At 42.8% G+C, this 21,641-nt stretch overlaps 1 protein-coding gene across 7 annotated transcripts in view; it reads left to right on the forward strand.

Moving 5' to 3' along the window:
• Positions 1-21,641, forward strand: part of auts2a (activator of transcription and developmental regulator AUTS2 a) — a 339,678-nt gene that overhangs the window by 102,442 nt on the left and 215,595 nt on the right. Inside the window, exon 1 of one of the 7 annotated variants that reach the window (XM_061055905.1) lies at positions 10,624-10,981. The exons of the other annotated variants lie outside the window; for them this stretch is intronic. Coding sequence (XP_060911888.1) covers positions 10,934-10,981 — 48 coding nt within the window. The 5' untranslated portion in view covers positions 10,624-10,933. Of the gene's footprint in view, positions 1-10,623; positions 10,982-21,641 lie in introns of those variants that run through there. 7 annotated transcript variants of the gene reach the window in all.

The following is a 21,641-nucleotide window of genomic DNA, read 5'->3' on the forward strand; positions in this document are numbered from 1 at the left end:
AAACTTCTTGAAACCAGTTCTGAATGATGCAAAAAGGTGAAAAGTACAATATAGTAATCTAAAGGAAGGATCTTAATAGGTTAAATTAATATTACTGTTTGATAATAATTTAAAATAGTCACTGATTCTGCCCAAAACAAAAGGTCAATTACATCCTAACATGATTACATTCTCAGCGTGGATTGTCAAGACCCGAGTTAATAAATGTGATATTTACTGAGTTAAACAAATAAGTATGTATTTATTTTAAATCAGAGAACAATAAAGGTGGGGGAAATATCGATACAGCATAGTATCGTACTATTTTGCATGGTGATATTATATCGTCTCATGACCGGCAAGTATCGATATTTTGATTATGTTCATAGCAAATATGCTTTTTTAATTTGAGTTACTGAAGCGGAGTTGCATTGTTAGAAATTAGTTGTGCAGTGGTCCGTACATGTTTGTGTCCAGTTAAGTTCGATTAGACGGAAATATTGTATCACAATCCTCCACATATCACAAAATGTTTAAAATCGTAATAATATTGTATCGTGGAGCCTCTGGTGATTCCCATGCCTTGAGAACAAGGATCTCTTTTAACTTAATATATATTAGAATTCATAGAATTGTTAGACATTGTTACCCTGAAAGCTTCACAAAGTCTGAAGACTGAGATTTGCTAAACATTTCCAAATGGGCTTTTATTAATATATAACACAGACCACATGTCCTACCTCCCAGTGTAACTTCATTATGTTTCATTAGTCTGAATAAACTGCCATTAGAGATGTGCTGTTACCTCTGATTACACTACATGCAGTCCATGCTTGATGCAGATTTAAGAGATCCACTTTGAGCAGGAACCACGATACAGTGAAATCACACACTGCCCTCACATCCTGAAAGGTTAAGAGCAACCATCATTATTTTTGAAATACACGTTCCCCTTTGCTCAAAAGGTGAAGCTCACGCCGATCAATACGGCTCTTCTAATAGGATCTACCTTGATTCCTTTTAACTGTGCTTTAGATCACTTTGATAGCCCCCCCCCCCCTCGCTGCTTCTACCCTTGATTCAAGTGTCTTTGCTTCACTGCTCCTCTTTGAGTTGACCTGCTAAGAGATGGCTGCTTTGATGCTTTTATGCTGCATCTTCTGCTCCTCCGCCTCGCCTGCAGCTATACAACACGCTCACACAGCAGAGTGTCAGAAGAGATGCTGCAGAGAAACAAGCGAGGCAGCTGGGGGGGGGGGCGTTCAGTGCACACATGTACGAGGTCTGTGTGTGCGTGATGTGTTGGTGTTTTCGTGAAGGTGAAGGATGTAAAAGCAATGTGAGTCAGAGGTTAGGACAGAACGTCTCTCTCTCTCTCTCTCCCTCTCCCTCGCTCGACCCCCCTGCCCTGATGCATCTCCCCTGTCAATGCTACACATGTAGTTCACAGGTTACGATCGATCATTTCTACTCTCCACCCCTCTCAAAGAGCCCAACCTCCACCAATCCACAGTAATGGCCGTTGCTAAGGAGCGTGGGTAATGGGATGCAGTCTATTTTTCAGGCCTGTTTGGAAGTTTTTATTGGGGCCGCTCCCACATAAGAGCCCCTGTGTGGATTGTGGTAATGGGCAGCATCCTCTTCATACTCTGGCATCATGAGTGTTATAGCGTGGAGGTCATTATCCTCCGGTCTCATGCTGACTTATCCTCTGCCATGGAAATAAAAACGCAGAGAGATCCACAGAATGGATGTTTTTGCATATAATTACAAAGAAGTGAGCCAAAAATGATGCAGATCGAGAGGACACACGTGATATTTATTAGTGCTGCTGTGACCTGGCACAGGCTGAACGTCATCATGACCTTTAAAGGTTAGTCATGTACATATTTAGTCATTACATCATTGGCAAATTTGGGTTATATGTTCTAATTACAGCAGATAATGGACATGGATATGTTAGTTTGGAGTAAATTGCTCCGTTCAAGACTTACTTTATTTTAAAGACAACCCCGCCCCTCCTCTTCTCCTTCCCTGACACAACTGTCTTAATAATCCTCAGATGGATGAGTCTTTTGCACCATAGAAGTCTATTGGCCAGACATAAATGTGTAATTGGTAAATAATCGTCCTGCCTTTAAAGATCTCCTGACTTTCCAGAAGTCACAAGAGAAATAGCCAATGAAATAACTAATAGGATGCATTACCATGAGATTAGACACTGAAGACCACCTCTACGCCTAAGAATGAACTCAAAGTACATTGATAAAATATTGGATTTTTAAATGGATCTGATAAACTGATTGAATCCTCTCATCTTGATACCAATATACATTCGGCTGTGACATATTTAAAGGTGCATTCTGACTCCTATCAGATTGTAGTTAATGCTGTTAGGACATCTGTGTGGGTGAAGGGTGAACATCATGTAAGTAAAAACATTTTCAACCTCTAATAACATCAGAATCATTCCTTTTGAGGGTTTTATTTTAGCTCTAGAGGATGTAGCCCTCGAAGCTTTAGCTCCAGGTTTGACTCCCAACATCGACCAATTATCACATCACCACCCACTCTTTCATCCACGTACCCCGCTCTATCCTGTCCTCTTAGTGAAGACATGAAAAGTCAAAAAATTATCTTTGAAAAAACATTTGATATTGTATATTGTAATTTAAGTTAAAAACTGTGCTTTGACTAAATAACCCCTGACAATGACTTGGGTCTGTTTTCAATCCATTTGAACTAAATGTTCAAATGTATCTGACAGTAATCCTTTCTTACTGTAAAGATGCCACAGGTCAGATTTGAACCTGGGCTGCCTGCTTTGAGGACTGTAGCCTCTGTCGGCGGCACGCAAACAAACCACTATGCCACCAGTGCCCCTGTTTCTAAAGTTTTCATCATCAACCCAAACACCAAATCCATATAATCGTCTCTGTGGCTCTTGCATCCCGCCTGTTTAGGCTAGCAGGTTTTCAAACCTGTTTCCAACTGTTATGTTTTTAATATATGTTGGTGTCCAAAGCTTCATCAGTCTCTTGTGATATCTGCACACTGTTTTCATCACTGTTGTCGGCTATCTGCACACGTCGTGTCTCCACTCCAGCTTAAACCCAAGACTTATGCTCAACCTCAAAATCTTCACTTTCTCTCACCACGTCTGCACGCCTCTCTTCTTCAGCTGCTGACGTCACACAAGAGAAGCAGAAATTAAGATAAAGATTTAAAAAAAAGATTATCACATTTTTTTTATGTCACATTGGTTTAGATTTTCCATATTTGTTTGGATTTTTTTAATGTGTTGTTTAGACATGATTCTTGACAGTAGCTTCTCATGGCTGGTTATCACTTAATACAAGCTCTATGTTGCAGTCTGTACCTCTAAGGGGGGTTAGTCTGTCTCTCCCTTGTCGGACATTACACAGGCCACATCACCTCCCTCCTTTGTTGTATTTTCTGTCCATCAAATAAGTAACCGTGCCCCTACATTTTCAAACCTAGGCATAACAAAGTGTAGAGGCCTGAATACGTCTCTTCCACCACACCGAAGGGGAAAACATTGTCAACTGTTTGATTTGTTACAAGGCCGACAGAAACTCAAGGATTCTGATGTTGAAAGAGCGTTTTGTCTCCCACTGACTGGCTTAAGGTCTTTGTTGTGGCATCCAGCACCATTTCAGCAGAACTTGGCGGAGCTCTTTTCTTATCTTGTGTGGGTTTTTTAAGTGAACACTAGAAGGATGAGATTGAACCACTTTCTGCACTGTGTGTTTTTCTGGCTTCCAGCTGCTTCCAATACTTGTTTTCTCATGACTCACTCCGTGTTTTTCATCCTTTCAAACTCCTCCCTCTCTTGTTTTATCTGGTAATCATTCCTAAGTGTTGCAGTCCAGGGTGAACATGTAAACCAGGTCCTGGCTAGAATCCTTCAGCCCCGAGAGCTTCCAGCCATCCTGTTTCTAAACCTCTACCTTAAAACTCCCAACTCCCCTTGTCCCCGTCTGTGAGCAATTAATGTGTTTATCTGTGTTTCCTGCATTCATCTGATCCATCCACTGACCACTGCTGGGACAGCTGGCTCTGTGGGCCGCTCTGCTCGTACAACAGAAGACGAGAGGGTGAATGCGTGCGAAGGCGTTCAGACAGGGAGGAGGTGAACTGAAACACGATGGAGCTGGCATTGGCTCCTGCATCTGTAAGTCATTGGATCAGAGAATCACTTCCCCTCCTCTGTCTCCTGTGTATCTCTCTCTAGAGTCTGTTTTCCCTCGTCCTCAGATAGACCCCTGTCCAAATCGCCCGGATGACTAGAGTTTCAAAATTAGTTCCAAATGAAGTTCCTGGCTCTGAAATCAGACAGACATGTACGTGCGTGTTTTTAAATCAGGTGTGTGATGTAGTGTGTATACGTCAGTATTTGCATAGTGTGTCACTTTTGCTTGTTGGCATCTGTCTGCAGTTATTTACCAGGCCTACAAGGTCATAATTACATGGAAACACAAAGACACAGCCCTCAAAGCAACAATGTGTATGAATTGAGTTCGGCATGATTTGGCGCCCACCAAAGGTCTATGTGTGCAAGTGCACTGTCATAAGACAAACAAAGTGTTGTTACTCCTCCCCCTCTTGGACAACTTGCATAGGTTGATAAACAGATGTGAAGAAGTTATAAGACGCCAAAGAACGATGTCGACTGACACGGTAGGGCTGGTTAAAATTTTCCCAATTCAATATCAATTCAGGGAAATCCTGACATCGATTTTTTTCATTGTAATGACACCCCTCTATACTACATCAAACTGTACTTTAATGTTTTATTTTTTTGTTTACTAAAGAATAATGCAACGATAGAAAACATTTTTGAGTCAGTTTGTTCTAAAATTTTACAAACAAGGCACACATATTAACAAATATCAGGAGGTACTGTTAGTAGTTATGGGCATTTCTGTCTTCTATGTGTACTATTGAATCGATATCGAAGCATATTGATCAATATCTAATCGAATCGTGACCCAAAGAATTTAAATCAAATTGAATCGTGAGGTTGTAGATAATACCCAGCTCTACTGTTCAGTAATATTAACAGATTTTGTGCAAATATGACTGTGCAAGCTTCTTCATCCTGTTGTTTGCAAAGTGTTTGCACGTGGAGTATGTGTCTGTGCATTCAGCTGTTACCATGGTGTCTTTGGGTCTTGCCTGAATGGTGACATTTCAGAAGCTCAGTTATTGCACGTTAGTTAAGATAGGTTCCAAACGTTTATAGCTAACTTGGAGATGGAGAAGGAAAGATACAACTTTTTAGCGTAAGATGTATTTATTTATTTGTATGCAAGCCTGAAACATCTGTTTACATGTGGCTGTATTTTATTGAGTCCTCTGCATAGAGGCAGCTGAATGTGAGCACCACTGGAGTCCAAGACAACTTTCCAAAAGGGGACAATAAAGTGTATTGTATTGGATCGGATGTTATCTTATCATAACCTCGCCACATTTATTCATGTTGACATTATTTGATGTGCTCAAATGTAGATAATCTAAAAAACATGTTCTTGCTAAGACATGTTTAAAGATAATTTTTAAATCTAAATTGTCATTTCATCAGGCTGCACCTCTTTGGAAGAGATACTAATTCTGCACTATTTGACTTGTGCCAGTCAGCACACTCCTCCCAAGAGAAGCCATTCAAGCCATTACAGAACATCATGGACTTTAATACAAGTTCCCTCACTGGGTTACAGCAGAAGTCATTAGTGCTAAGGCAGCCTGGTGCCATAATCCCCAGTATTAGCAGGAGGAGGATGAAGGGGGGGGGGGCTAACATTATTTCCCGGCTGTGGCCTGGATGCAGCTCGATCCTGTATTATCTCTCCATCAGAGAGAGTCAGCTTCATCTCTAATATCTGTGTGTGCAGAGCAGGAAATGGCCTTTTGTGTTGCCAGCAAATACAGCCTGCGGAGAGGAAGAGAAGGAAACATGCACCGTGTCGTGCCATGTCGGGCCACTGCCTCTGTGTTCGTGCAGCAGAATTACAGAGGGGGGGGGGGGTCTGAGAGCAGCAGACGTAACCAGATATTGTAGCACTTTCCCTCCCTCTCTAACCTTCTTAATCCAGGTAGAGGCTTAATGCAGGGGGGGCAAACTCGGAAGTATTGCTCTCCTTTCTCTCCAGGAGCCCTTTCTTTAGTCTCTATTCCCTCCTTACATTTGATTTTATAAGACGCTCATGCTGCATTTACCAGAACAAAGCTATGTTAGCCCCAGAGAGCTTAAAGATTAAAGCAACCTCTAAGAGCATTTAAAGAAGTGGAGTTTTGCAGCGGGGCTTTGTGTTTTCTTCTTCATACTTGCTCTTTTTTTTCATGCCAGCAGGTTTAATGGAAAATTGGAGCAGGGCTGAGGCAGTGTAGCTTCTCGAGGGAGGGGGGGAAGGGGGGGTAAACATCTGTTGAAAAAAAAAAGGGGGAAGAGGAGTCTGCCGCTCACTTAAACCAAGCAAAACAAACACAGCCATTTCCTCTGTTGCACATGCCTACATGTGTCATGCACAATAAGGACACACTTGGCTGAGCATTCACAGGCAACAATGTCAAGTGCGCAGACACAGGCATGTCCATACAAAACACACACACACACACACACAGACTCACAGAAGTCTGACTAAACCTCCCTGGAGAGGCTGCTCCTCCAGCGGGGATGCGTGTGTGTGCAGGCAGGCAGCTCCGGGGCCTCTGTTGAGCTTCTGATGCTGCTTCTCTGTTCAGCCCTGTGGGACGGAGGGATGCATCAGGGGAGGAGTCAAAAGGAACATACCATCAAACCAACACACACCTTTGAGACGTATCCCTGTGATAGAGGCTTGTCCAAAAAGTGGAGCATGAAAACCCCCTTCTTCCCCCTGCATGCTGATAAATCCATGCAGAAACAATGTTCCCCTGACCCTGTGTTGTTCCACTCTGCCCTGAAGTTAATTGTTATGATATGCTCTCTTTGCACGCTATGTTTAATTGTTTAACCAGAGATTAGAAGATAACCTTGCACTTTCCAGCGGGTGTGTATTATAGTGATTAACGCATTATACTCACAGCAATGACTTCATCTTTTCACCCGTGTTCTACTCTGTGTTGTGTCAGACTATGCATGAAGATAACCTGAGCTTCTTGCTTCGGTTTTACTGGATTTCGTCCCTCTGAGCTCTTGAAGCCGTTATTTGGGCAAAGCGATGGTCACCACCAGGCTTGGGCATGTGTGTGGGAAGTGAGCAGGCAGGCGGGCTGTCACTTAGCATCACAGCACCACGGACTCCCGGTGGCTGACACGAGGAGAGCAGGAAGTGAGAAGACCTGAGAGAGACGAGGAGAAAACAGGAGAGGAGCAGCAATGTAGAGCAGCCCACACACCAAAACATAAACCCGGCCTCTAGCAACCCCGAGTCCAGGAAACCTGCTGTTTGTTTTTCTTTTGATTAGACCAAAAGCTGAAGATAAGCCCACCTGACAAGACTTCACTGCAGGGCCTCTGGAGAGAGGATCCAAAGTGAAAGGATGCAAAGAGGTGGAGGGATGGGTTGAGGACTCAAGACAAAAATAGTCTGAACATGTTTACCTGGTGGGCTGTAGATCAGGAAACAAGGTATTTATTTCAACTCTTTACAACAGTTTCTGTTGCTATTCCCAAAAAATACTTAGATGTTACACCTATATGTTTTAGGAACCTATAGCGACTTTTCAAGCCATTTCAGAGTCAATCGAAAATGTCCAAAATCTGAATAAAATCCTGAGAGTTTTGGATGCGCTCCAGTGATCTCGTTCGTTTGGTGTTAGGGGGTCAAAAACTCAAACTGAGCTGTTTCAAGACGGTCTTTTTCTAGTCTTGGCATTGAGATAAATCAAACATGTTAAATGAAGTGACCATTGTCAACAACCAATAGGAGAGAACCCGCCAGCACCAAACAGGAAGCTGCAAGCTCGTGGTACAAAAGGGGGGACACGTCAAAGAGGCATTCTTGCTCTCTCTACCAGTTTCTCCCACCATGTGCATGATGGGAAACAATCTCAGAAGGAATCTAGTTTTAGTCTTGCAATAAATGACCCTGAAAGATTCCCAGTCTTTGCAAAATCTTCCTTTAAAAACTCTTAGTGACAACAGAGTGTGATGTCTTTTCTTTATAACCCTCTGCTCTCCTATCAAAGAAGGCTTTCCTATCCTCAGTGTAACTCAGGAGCTGCCAAATTTGGTTAAACCCTGTGGGATCCAGGAGCTGGCAGACTTGTCAAGCCTCAGTCAGAAGTGACACAGTTATACACTCAGCAGCAGTGTGGTGTGTATGTGATCGGGGCCCTGAGCTCTAAGGGGAGTGGTAGAATGTAAACATCGTCTGGGTGGCCCAGCCTCTGCTCCGCTCGGGCCTTTTTAGTCCGTAAGCCTTCACAGCAGGCTAATGGCTTTTTAAAGGTCCCGTTCATGATGTCAGGCTGCTGCTCCCTGCTGAGAAACCTCCTGGCTCTGTGTACACACTTGTTTCATTATTCAAACAAACGCCACATTCTCTGATTTATGTGTTCATGTAGAGAAGCAGTGCAGACAGGTGAGGAGACATGAGTTGACTTTTTGTTATTTAATGCTAAAGGCATGTGAGTTATAGTGATGTGGAGCCAGCACACCCTGTGGAGGAAACCAAGCCATATCACTGGGTTTATAAAGTCATATTCAAGTGCTGATTTAATGGCTTGAACATTAACAGTGAGCATAACTTTTTTTTAGGTTATGTGTTGGGACTTTTTGCCTTAATTGGATAGGACGGGCGATGAGAGAGACAGGAAGTGTTGAGAGGAGAGAGTAGGGGGTGACATGCAGCAAAGGGCCGGTGTCGGATTCAAACCCACAGCCGCTGAACAAGGGCTATAGCCTCTGTACATGGTGCACGCAACAGAACCCCATGAGCATTACTTAGAAAATAAGATGCACTTAAAGTACTGTAATTTTATACTCAGGATACTTAAAGCCAAATGTTTTCTAACCTCCATCGACTGATCTCATCTTAACGACATGTCATGTGATTGATGTCTGTAGTTATTTAGGTTGTTGATCATTTCAGGTTGTAGAAGCAGGAAGTATAACTTGATGATGACATCATTACATCAACAGAAGTTGAAGTTTATGTTAAGTGTCTCAAACTTTTCACAAACTGGTTTCAAGTTTGATTTATTCAAACCAACATCTGACACCGGTCTTAAAAGGGATAGTCTGGATTTTTTTAAGTTCGGTGCCTAAAAACATGTAAAGATGGTGAATGTATTACCTGCAGTAGAAGATGATGTTCAGTTTGATCGCTGTTTGGAAAAGTGAGGTTTGAGGTCCAACATTCACTATGTTAGGGGCAGAGTTTGAAGCAATACAATACAATACTTTATTGCCCCCCACCGGGAAATTTGTTGTCACAGCCTCAAACAGTTTTCACACAGGTATACATACATAAGAACATAACACAGGAAGGAACATATAAACTATGAAAGCAAAGTGCTGTCGCAGCAGGGCATGCGCCGGATTAGATGACATACTTTAGCCACTTTAAAAAAATTAAACTTTAAGCATTCACTTTATTTTTGGAATAATTCCACGTTCTCCATCACCCAGCTGATGCTTATGTAACTATACACATTTAAATTGAAGCCAATCAGACACCCACGATGCATTTATGAAACTCTGACTGAGTTAATAACAAGCTATCAGACAAAATGGATATCTATAGTATTTAACAGCCAGCAAAGCACATATTCTCTATACTATATCAGAGACTTAAATAGAGCAACAAGGAAAGTGAATGTGTGGCTCCGGGTAGATAGATAAATAAATCATATTGCTGTGTGTTTGCTTAGCTTAGCAGCTTGTGTTCTGACATTTTCCTGTTGTAAAATTATTGAATGATCTTACCAATGAGTTGCTTTATAGCTCGTTTCTCTGCTCCAAATTTCTATACGTTTAAAGGTCTGTTTGAGGAGAACATTCATGCATCAAAACAGAAACTATCTGCATATAATATAAAGAAAATATAATTGAAATTCATCTGTGTTGGGAAACATGACTGAAATATGAGAAAATGAAAGTCTAGAGTGAACAAGTTTAACAGGCGTACCTGCACCCTAACAACAAACCTTTTTGCAACACCTTTAAATATTTGACTCGCTCATGCAGGGATGAGCTGGATACAATCTGAACTGCACTTAACTGAAGTTGACAGTGTTTTGGAGGCGCATTTGTTCAGCCGTCTGAGTTCATTTGGCTCGCAGGAACACGGTGTCTTCAGGGTCAGAGCAGCACCAGGGTCTGCTGTGTGCAGAAATAATAAAGCAGACAGTGTTACTTTACAGAGGGCAGAGGAGCAGCAGATTGAAATAGATACAGAAGGGGGTTAAACGAGGTCGGGTTGAGGGAGCACACAAAGAGAGCAATAGGAGGCACTGGGGGGAGACATCGAGTGGAAAAAAGGGAAACATTTGAAAAAAGGAGCGAGCGAGAGAGAGAGCGAGGAGGACGGACAGGAAAGTTAGAGGACGGAGGGAGGGAGAGGTTAGTGAGGGAGGGAGGAGGCTGCTACAGTCTTTAGAGTTCACCCTCTCTCCTCCACTGGCATCTGCTGCCACCACCGCTGAACACAGCTGAAGCCCATGTGAGGAGATCTTCTGTCAGCCGTCCAAACCCCATACACACACACAACCACACACACACGCAGCGTACACACACCGAGCCACAGCACGAAGTCGAGGGAGGGAAAGAAACAGTAGCAGGCTTAGAGGCGAGAAAGAGAGAACGAGCCGAAAGACGAGCAGGATAAAATATCAGAAACGTTTGAGTGTCAGCCCGCCGCCGCACATTACACATCAGTCTTTGCTCAGAGGAATCTGAGACTTCCCCCTCGGCACGCTGAATCACTCAGGAACAGACGACAGCAGGATGATCAAGTCCAGCTGGTTTTATGTCAAGTTCAAATACAACGAGAAGGTAAGTCCATATGTTGACTTTTGTTTCTCCTCTCTTAGCGTAATTTATCTACCCTGAGTGTCCTGGCATATATAATGTAAACATCTGATACCGATTGTACTCCAAAAAAAAGTTAGAATATTTGGCTGTGCATCGATCCTCTTGATGTTACGTCAGTGCCTGTAGCTCAGGTGATTCACTCACAGTCTGTGATAGATGTTTATGAAGTTAAAAACACTGAAAACAGTCTTTCTGTCAGTGCATGCTACACAGAGATAATGTTTGAATACATTCACACTTTTATTTCTCCCTCAGCTGATTTTTACATTCAGTGTGAATGCTCCAAGACAGCCTGATTTTTCAAACGACAGATAAATGACTCTAACTTCCTAACTTTATCCAGTTATAAAAGATGTCGTGATTAAAGAAAAGAGATGTCTTTAAATGTAAAGATTTTACCGCAGTGCTTGTTACTCATAGTTTGTCCTTTTTTACTTTTGAATGCATTAACACATTCAATTCTATCTTTTATTTTCTTATCATTTCAACGTTTTAGTCTTGCAAAATTTGACATCAAGTCAATTTTTAAAAAATACATCATATGAGTTTTTCTTTGTTTTGCTATCGTGCACGTCTGTGTGTTTGTGTGAAGCGTGCTGCACACATGAAGTTGAGTTGAGAAAAAGTTTTGTGACATACGATGAGGTCATGACCCCGCCTTGTGATGCCGTGCACTTCCAAAGTCTTAATGCACTTTGTGATGTCATCGTCTGGACATCAGATCCGTCAGCCGGTGTCATCAGTGTTTCTGCGCTGTGATTGGATGACCCCGTGAACACCGAGCTTTGAGCCAACAACTCACACGTGACGTTCCCCAAAATGTGTGCATCTGTGCCAGTGAGAGCAGCGACAGCATAACAATTACCTTCAGTCAGTTAACCATTCATTAAACCAGCGAGGCGTCAATCAGCCACACGTCAGACAACCTGCGACAGAACCGTCAGTCAGCCGCTCATCTCTCTTTGTGACCCCACTCACAGTTTTTGGTCACCTCAAAGATATCACATTAAAGTGATAGATCTGTTTTTGTTTTGGTCAATGCCTAACCTCTCACGGTTTGAATCTTTGTCAGCGTACGTCTGTGACTTAAGACTTTTACTCTTAAACTCTCTCCTACAGCAGTGAACTTTATCTGTGTCATCTTGTTCATCTTTTATGGATAAAGTTTATAGATTCAAAAACAAAGTTCTTCATATTTAAGGTTATTATAGTTCTATATGTTTGAATATATTTGTCAGGCTCTGAGATTATTCGGCTGTTTGTATTGTGTGAAAGTTAGGGTGGTTTCACATCAGGGACCCGGGCCAGGATCCGGGTACGCTTGACCCCAAAGTCTGGTTCATTTGATAAGTGTGAACACAAACGTCCGTACTCTGGTGCCCGAGTCTGCTTGAAGAGGTGGTCTCAGGCATGTTTCATGTGTACTCGAGTACGGTCCACAGAAGATGTTAATGCAACCGTGCTCTAACAAGAAAGTGGACCGCTTTATGATGTAATTCTAAACGTCTCCTGTCGCTTTAAAAATTGTTGTATCCGTGCAGCATGGACCCATTTCATCCTCTGAGCTGCACGGTCAATGTAGGTGTAGAAAGCGGGTCTTTGTTGGCGTCTCAGAAATAACAGCAACATCCAGAGTTAGCAGGATGGACTAACCGTGCGAGTGGTTGTTTCTTCTTCATTTTGCTTCTTGGTAGATTTGCTAACCACCTATGTGCATACTGCCATCGGCTGTAGTGTACGTTTGCGAGTGTAACATGGCAAGGGAACGATGTTGCTAATTTGAACGCAAACCAGCGTGGAGAGGGGAGGGGGGAGCGATTGTGCTCGGGCACAGTACGAGACAATCATACCTGATGTGAGAGCGTGCCAAGTGTCCTCATAAGTTCTCCGTTTACATCTGTTTTGCCACTTTGTAAGAATCAGTCTTATGGTGATGGTGTTGGAAGATGGCTGCTCTGTTTACAACCTTTTGATACAAAGTCTTTAGATTTATTATTTTTCTCCAACCAGTAAATTCAAATATTTCCCAAAACAAAACAAAATCAACTTTTTAGCCAAAAATCTGTGATTTTTTTTTTTTACTTCTGATACAAACATTTTTCCTCTAAAGGGCACTGAAGTGTAGCATTAATGCCTCCCCTTCTGTTGAGTTTGTATTGGATGTGCTATGTTTGACACAAAACCATCTTTGTGACGTGTTAGAGATATCTGTAAGGTTGCTTTAGTGTTGGTCGCCAATGACGACAAAGAATATTGATATAAAACTGGCGAAGAAAGACAATAAAGACAAAGTTACACTATCTACAGCACGATGGTTTGATGGCAGCTCGTATGTTTAAAAGTGGAAGTAGGAGATTAGTGCCGTGTTTATTTGTCCTCCGAGCAGCTGCTCTTAACTTTTTTATTTAGTCTAAGTTACGTGAGAACATTTCCACTTCACATCGTTGAAGAAAAGGAGGAAGTTAATGGAGAGATCTGAAACAGGAGGAGGTGAGACGAGATGGTTTGTTGATTTTTATTTCCCTGATTTTGGCAAGAAAAAGAGCAAAGACATTATACTTAACTCTCAAGCTGCTCTATTACAAGCCTCATTTATCACAAATATGTCTCATTTACATCACTTGGATCGATGTCAGAAGCTCTGCACTGTATTTGTTCTGTAAAAAATACAACATCTTTAACAGGTAATAATGCACTGACTCTCCCTCTGAGGGGGTCTGGCTTTCTTATGCTAGAATATTTATTCCTCCATCTCCATGTTCCCAGTAAAAAAGACAGCATAAACAAGAACAGGATGTGTGTGTCGGTGCTTCCAGTAGTCTGGAGCAAAGGCGAGTGTTTGTCAGAGGAGGGAGAAGAAGAAGAAGAAGAAGAAGGGCACATGCAGCCGTCGGCTCTTCCTGCTCCCAGCTGTCTCGTCGGAGGAGCAGGCGGCCTCTGTGTGATTAAGTTTGATTGACAGACACGCTCTGAGCAGCGTTCGGCTAGGAAGTGACCTTAAACAAGTGCTGCCATTTTTGACAGAGTGCTTGTCTTTCCTCCTCCCACGTCCCCTGCTCCCTGTAGAGAAAGGGTGAGGAGGGCACGGAGCACGGCGGCTTCTGGGTCAAGCACTCGGGGTCATGCGACTCTGGGGAAAAGGGTAATCGCTCCCCCCGTGTGTGGGCTCATGTCCTGAAGAGAGACAGAGAGAGGGGAGGCTGTGAGGAGGGTTATATTCCTCCACAACACTGAAGTCGTGCGCTGTGTGTCTGCTCACAGCTCTTTGTCCTCTCAGTATGTGCCAGGACCCCCCAGTGGGTCAATGCTGGGCCTGCAGACCCACAGAGGACTAACGCAACATGACTCACACTGGACTAATGCAATTGAACACACACTGAGTGCCCTGTGAGTGTTAGTGCTGACTGATCACAGAGAGAAGCATGTATATGTTAGGGCATTTAACTGCAGGCTGCATGAGGGTACAGTGAGGAAACATCAGGATCTTACTATCACTGATCAAATGGAACCTTTGTATTTCAAATTGATATGTAATGAGCAACTTCGGCTACACAATCATTTACATTTTCTCAATTGAGATGTGTGCACAGGCAATAGCCACATTCCAGGATGTGCAATATCAAGCAAATTTCAGCTTTTCACATTCAGCTTTTTTGCTGCTACTTTTTTTTGCTGCTTCATGCAAAATGAAAAAAAATGAAAGGAAATACGTCTTTTTATCACATTTCAAGTGCACCTGTTTTCAAAAGAGCAATGAGTGATCTGACCGTTGTGGATGCAGAGTCTGTGTGTCACCTGTAAACATGCACTGTGGCTACTGACACAAATAATGCAGACTCGATACTCGAGGCATGCCTTTCCTTGCACGGGGCAGCTGTAAAGTCAAAGTATTCCAGTTGTAAGCGGCACCTTGTCCTAGGTTTTTGTAAAGTCTGAGGCTATTTATTTGGTCCATTAAAGGAGCTACAGCTTCTCCTGCAGCACACATAATGTATGATGTGTGATTGTGAACAGGAACAGGAAGGTGAAGACGATGAGCTTTGTTTAAAAAAGTGACAACGACACGGCTGGTCATGTAGAATAATTCTACATGTTGATGTCATTAGACACAGTAGATATCTAATGACATTCTAACTATAGATCTATATCTAAGCTTATTAAGAGGTGTGCCTGGCCCCCTCTTAGAGAGGTGTGGTGAAGTTTGACAGTCGTGGCAGAGGGCTGAACTCTACGGTAAAAGTAGGAGGCTTCTGATTTAGTTTTCCCCCCAAAAGAATAACAATAATACAGATTTTTTTGGGGTGCTTTGCTGTATTAGTTTAGTATAGACGAACAGTAAGTCAGATGCTCATGAGATCAGATCTCAACTTTGAAGAATAACCCTGCTACATAACACGCTCTGTTACTCATGAGGAAAGATTTGTCACAGAGTTTACATTTGAGCTCACGTCTGTTTGTTCTCTGTAAACAGAACTCATTTCTCTGTGTGCAGAAACAATGCTAGTGCGGTGCAGAAATACACTGCAGTGATGCATTCATGGTCGGGGCGTCCAGCACTCTGCAAAATATTTATCTGCAGGTTGTTTAATTCTGCATCATATTTCAGTATTCTGACCAAAAAGCCTCTCTTATGATATCCCAGCCTTTAAACAAACGTTTTCTAACATCACGTGTTCATACTGCTTCACTAAACATCAGCTCTGCTCAGTTACATCATGCCTCTGCTCTCCAAAATGTAGATCCCTCTCTGCTGCACAGTTTACTGAATCAATGCCATGTGTCCTTTTCAGGCGGTACGTAAAGCTGACTAAAGAATTTACTCTTCATCAAGTTCATATCTCACGGCTGATTTCTGACATTTGAAAATAAAACACAGACAGATTCGACTGTCTTTACTGACTCAAGGCTTTGTCATACATTTGTATTTTTCATTGTCACATATTGAACACTTTAATCAGTACTGTCTAATTCAAATGTCCCGTCTGTGACGGCTTCTCCTCATGCTGGTTCTTGGGCAGAAGGGCTGCAGCTTGTAGATCCTCTGTGTATTTACAGTACAGTCTGTGTACTGGGCTTGGTCTGTTAGGTAGTCAGGGGTGAAGATAATGACTATAATGACTGTGAAAACAGAGAGTGGGCTGTGGGTTATCATTAAGGCTTATTGCAGCGTCTGATTATGCTGCAGTATGTTGCATGGTGGAGCAGCATCTCCTGGGTGGTATAAACTCCAGGACGAGGTTGAAACCAATGCTATACATTCCTGCAGGCCGGTCTGCTCCGGGTGAATCTTATAGAATAAAATCCTCCATCACAAATCCACTGGGAGACTTTTGTTGTCTGTTTTTTTTTTCTTCGTTTAAAGGCGGCATCTGTCTTTGTGTTCGCTGCAGAAGATTCCTCCAGTGTAAGCGTCCCTACGTGGCAAAAAGCCGTTTCCTGTCATCAAATAATGAATGAGTTTATCTGCATGAAAGTTTTATCCCTCTGCCCATCCATCCACGCCTGGAGGATTTTAATGAGAGTTTATTGGAGCCATTTGAGCCGAGCCGCTTTAATTTATTTATGCTTAAAAGCTGCAGCGGTAAGGAGCTTATGGAACTGTTGACCCCGGCGAGGCTTGTCGCCAAGCGGGGGCCTGTCAGTTTTTTTTTTTCTTTCTCGCCTACTTTACAGACACATTGAAATTCTAGCAGAGCATCTCCACAGCTTGCCGAAGGGATTACTTGTAAATCCCTGCAAACTCCAGATGTTTTCCCAGGCAGCGCGCAGCGAGGAAACATCGCCCAGCCCCTGTAAACATCTGTCAAGACAAAAGCCTCCGCCACAGAGGAGACAACAGAAGCTTAGAGGGAGTAAAGTAGCTTGACTAGTCAGATTTTCACTCCGTTAGATGTGTTTGTTCATGAGCAGCTAAGTGGTTTTGCGGGGCGTCCTGTGTGCCTGCTTATGCTAAGCTTCAAAGTGGACGAGTGCAGTTGAACTGAAATATTTGTTGGTTAAACAGACGAGGGGGCTGTGAGAGCAGGACGGTAATTTAGCAGATCTTATTTCCAAAGTGTCTCTAAACTCAGAGATTCCCTGAAGGACCACCAAGAGAGACAGTCTCACATCATTTTAAAGACTTTTTTACTTTGTTAAGCTGCACTAGAAATGAGTCTGCTGGTGTTTGTGCTCATTGTGATGTCACTTCTTTGAGCGCATTTAAAAGCTTCATATCCCTACACCATGCAGCTTAAGCTTAACTATCATGCAAGCCAATAAACCGTTATAACTAGATCAGGCCATCAATTAAGAAAAATCAATCTCACGTCTCTCGTATGTTTGTCTGATTTTGCAAATGAATGCCGTTCTAAGTTTAAACACATGAACACAATATTTCTTTAAATTCTGAATTTATTTGAGATTTTGAGAAGTTGTCCTTTATAAGAGAGGACTGAAAAGGTGTTCCTTTGCATACACTTATGGTGCCCATATTGAATTTTCGCTCTTCTTTATTCATTTGTAAGAGTTTCTTCAAATGCTTGATATTGTTTCTTTACTCTTGCTGTTAAAGATTTATATTAGCCTAAGTTTAATTGCTTTTGGACACAAAGATGTCCGTACTAATCCAGACATGATTTGGTCCTGCTGCCTGCATGTTCCTACCTACCACAGGTAAAGTATGAGCATCATCAACAAGCAAACAGTGTGATGACATGAAAAGATGGAAGTCTAAGCTTAGCTTTAACAGTAAAGAATGCAGTAGTTGTTAAAGCTTTTATTTCAGTTTGACTAAAATTGTTTATGTTACTCCTCACTAAAACTCACTTAATGTGACATTGTCGTCGCTTTTCTCTCATAAACCTGCTTCAAGTCAAACTGAACCATGTCCCCATGAGGCAGGAAGCAGAGCTGTAACAGAGCTACAGGTACGCAGGGTTCAAAGTAGTTTATATTCAGGTGTGCAGCGAAGGAGAACGAGGCTAATTGGTGTAACGTTCAAAGTTTAGATGTCACAGAGATCAACCAGAGGCAGTGAGAAATAAAGCATCTAGAACATGACTGTAAACACTACTTTAGTTTAAGTTAGGTATCAGGTTTTTTTTCAAGGTTTCATTTTTGGGCACATTTATTGTAGAGAGGACAGTGGAGACAGAGAGCAGGGTGTGACATGAAGGAGTTGGGTTCGAGCCCGGGCCCTCCACTTGGAGGACCACAGCCTCTGTACTGTACATTGGGCGCCCAAATAACCACTAGTCCACCAGCGACCCCCAGCATTGCAGCATTTCATGGCGCATATTCAATTCAGGACATTTATGGAGAACATATGAAGTCATTTTTTAACATAAATCCAACATTGGACATGATGAATCTACGATTATTCACCTGACAGTTCTACTGTTACTTCAGTCTAACATGAAGCCAGAGTCGACCTCTTTTCTCTGCGGCCCTCCCTCAGCATTAATTCTTCATAACGTGCTCATATGATGAAATCTTTATCATCTTATCAGTCTAGTCATAGTGAGACTCTAAAACATTCCTCCAGTTTTGCAGTACGAGTCTTGCAGCTGTTTTAGGTCTAAGTGTCAAAATACTGAGTTTGTTATTAATTACCGTAAATCTGACGCACTTTCAATTCCTATTTTTTCATCTATAAAGTTCAATGCATGCCTTTATACTGGTGCAATCAATACACCAGTATAAAATGCTGACATGCACCATCATTACTGGGAGTGCAGCATCCATCATCACACACTGCATGTAACCTGATGAGATGACAAAGCGACCCAGACCGGGCTGGCAGTGCAACTTTTGAACATCTTGTCTCCTTCATTAGGTCATAATCCTGCATTTGGAGAAGCAGTGGTGAATTGTTCAGTAAAAAAAACCTGGTGGAGTGCTCTTTTGATTCCTCAATTAAAGTCCACGAGTGACCAGCGGAGGTGGGCAGAGCGGCTTCTGGACTGTGGGTCTGTACCTTATCACTTTCACCCTAAAGGCTGAAAGCTCAAATACCATACTGTAGCTAGCAGGAGTGCAAACTCCACAAAGCAGAAAACATACCGTACTAAAAGAGCAACACACAAACTGTAGTTGCTGATTTTTCTGCACACAATGTAAATCATCACGCAGGAGGACGCCCAAAGATCCCCTCAAAACAGACTGTATCTTATATTCCAGTGCGACTTGTATTCTGAGTTTTACAGTATGTCCAGTATCATTGTTCTGTAATTTAATGACTTTTTAAATGACTGCAGCTGTTCTGTGATTATAAGATTAAGGAGAGGCTCAACTCTATCCTTCCTTCTCTCTGACAGGCAGAGACCTTAAAGTACCAGGGAGCTCTAAAGCCACAGGAACAGTTTGCCTCCCCCCCTCCTGTGTGTGTGTGTGTGTGTGTGTGTGTGTGTGTGTGTGTGTGTGTGTGTGTGTGTGTGTGTGTGTGTGTGTGTGTGTGTGTGTGTGTGTGTGTGTGTGTGTGTGTGTGTGTAACTGTGTGTGTGTGTGTGTGTGTGTGTAACTGTGTGTGTGATGTAAGTGGCAGTTGCTGCTGGGTTCATGCCCCAGGCAGGCTCTCATATCCCCCCGCCATGTTTGTGTTAATTTGCTGGATGTAAACAGAGTGAGCGCTGCTGCTGCCTCGGTGTCTCTGCTCTCCGGCCCTCCTCGCTGACACACAGGGAGAGAGAGAGGAGCGGCTGAGCGGTGTCTGGATCACTGAACAATCGCAGGCCGGAGAGAGAGAGGGAGAGAGAGAGGGAGAGAGAGCGAGCCCCTCAGTGTAGCCACTGGGGACAGGCCTGACAGATGGATGGAGCGAATGACTGGATGCTTAGCCAGCTGGAAAGACAACTTTCACCCACACAGGCTGTAAGCTTTTGCCTGTCGTCTTTCATCTTCATACACAACCTGGAGCTAAGAAATCAAGATCTGTATGTGTGTCCATAGCAACATAAATACACATGATTTTAATTTGAATGGACATGTTGTTATATAATAATTAATAATAACTCTTACTGTAGGTACAACTCTGCTTATTTTATATATTTTAAACTACTGTGCATTTTTTCTTTGTGATTTAAACAAATCTGTCATTCCTATAGGATTGAAATGATCTGGTGCCGCAGAGGGCTTCTTCTTCTTAAAAGTTTAGAAATCCATCAATCAGTGAAGAAGACCCCCACTCGACAGCCAAATATCTGCAGTTTGTTGTTTGTTGCAAAGCACATTTTACAAACCACAGATCAAAATGATTCTTCAGTGTTTATCATTCAAAAACAACAAGCTATGAAAACATTGTTATTAACACCATAAACACTACAATAAAAAAGATGAATGTATGAAGAAGGTCCGTGTACGTTTTGAAATAAGCGTGTAAACTATAGTTTGTTTGTTGGGTCTCATTGGAATCGCAATGGATTGTGGGATACGTAGCTCCTTCACTCCCGGGGAAAAAGATGTAAACAGTTTTGTACCTTTGCCTTTTTCTGTTTTACAAGTTTATTTTGCACAAACTCAAATGTTAAATAGTCACATGTATTGAGGTAGCTGGTTGGCGTGGTTACAGGATTAAAAATATAGATTTTCTGAAATGTAAATGGAGGATATGAATGGGGAAATTTACTTCGGGAACCAGAGCTGCTGATAAAGTGGGCAGTCACTGTAGAGCCCTGTAGCCCACAACTGACTAAAGGGGAGTATGCAAAGCTGCAGGTGTGTTTGCACTCAGAGGAGTCTCCCAGAGCTCATTAGCCCCAGATAAATTCCCACAGGAATGCTGGGTCCTGTCTGCTGTCTGCTGCCCGCTCTGAGCAGCTCTGGTTTCAGCCTGCTGCTTGACTGGGCACGGGGACTGTTCCCATAGCTGAGCTGCCTGAGCCGCACGGGCAGACCCCGGTACCCCCGCTCAAAGAACCCTCTGTTATCCCGCGCACACGCTCACATGCAGCGAGGGGGTCGCTTCACACATACACAGAGAGGCAGCCTGGCAATGTGAGCTATGGGAATGTCACAGATTCATGGACGGATGGATCACATGCGCGCAGACTGCTGGGGAGCAAGGCCCAACAATCGCTTTTTGTCTGGATGTAAACTCTGCCAGTAGAAGTCTGTGCTGGCATGGTGCAAAGAAACAATCCTATGCCTTTTCCCTGCAGCCTCTTTCTGAGTGAGGCTTGGCTTCATGTCTTTCTGACTTGGCCGGCTCTGCAGAACAAATCTACATACACACATGGACCCACTTCCATGTTAAAACACATGTCTAGATGACTATTTTCTATCAGGAAACTGGGGAAAAGTTTTAATAATTTCACACCTTTTTGTTCTGCAATGGTCATCCAACCATCTTTCTCTGCATGCAGAGAAAATCCAACGTTGTGCGTACCCTAAGTTGGCTTTTTCCTGAAAACTTTTACCCACTGAGGAGGAAGAGGAGGGGGAGTGAAGGAGAGTGGGCCAGAGGAGAGTGCATATCAAAGCGAAGCAGCCATCTGTCAGCACGGGCAGCAAACAGCTGGTGGAGGAGATGCAAGATGTCTGAACAAAGACTGACAAGATGGAAGATGACAGGAAACAGATTTCCCTTCCCTTTTTACCCCTCCTGCAGGAGAAGAGGTTGACCATCCGACTTCTGTGATGTCTG

The sequence above is a fragment of the Labrus mixtus genome, chromosome 14 (assembly GCF_963584025.1).
Source record: "Labrus mixtus chromosome 14, fLabMix1.1, whole genome shotgun sequence".
Taxonomy (NCBI): Eukaryota; Metazoa; Chordata; class Actinopteri; order Labriformes; family Labridae; genus Labrus; species Labrus mixtus.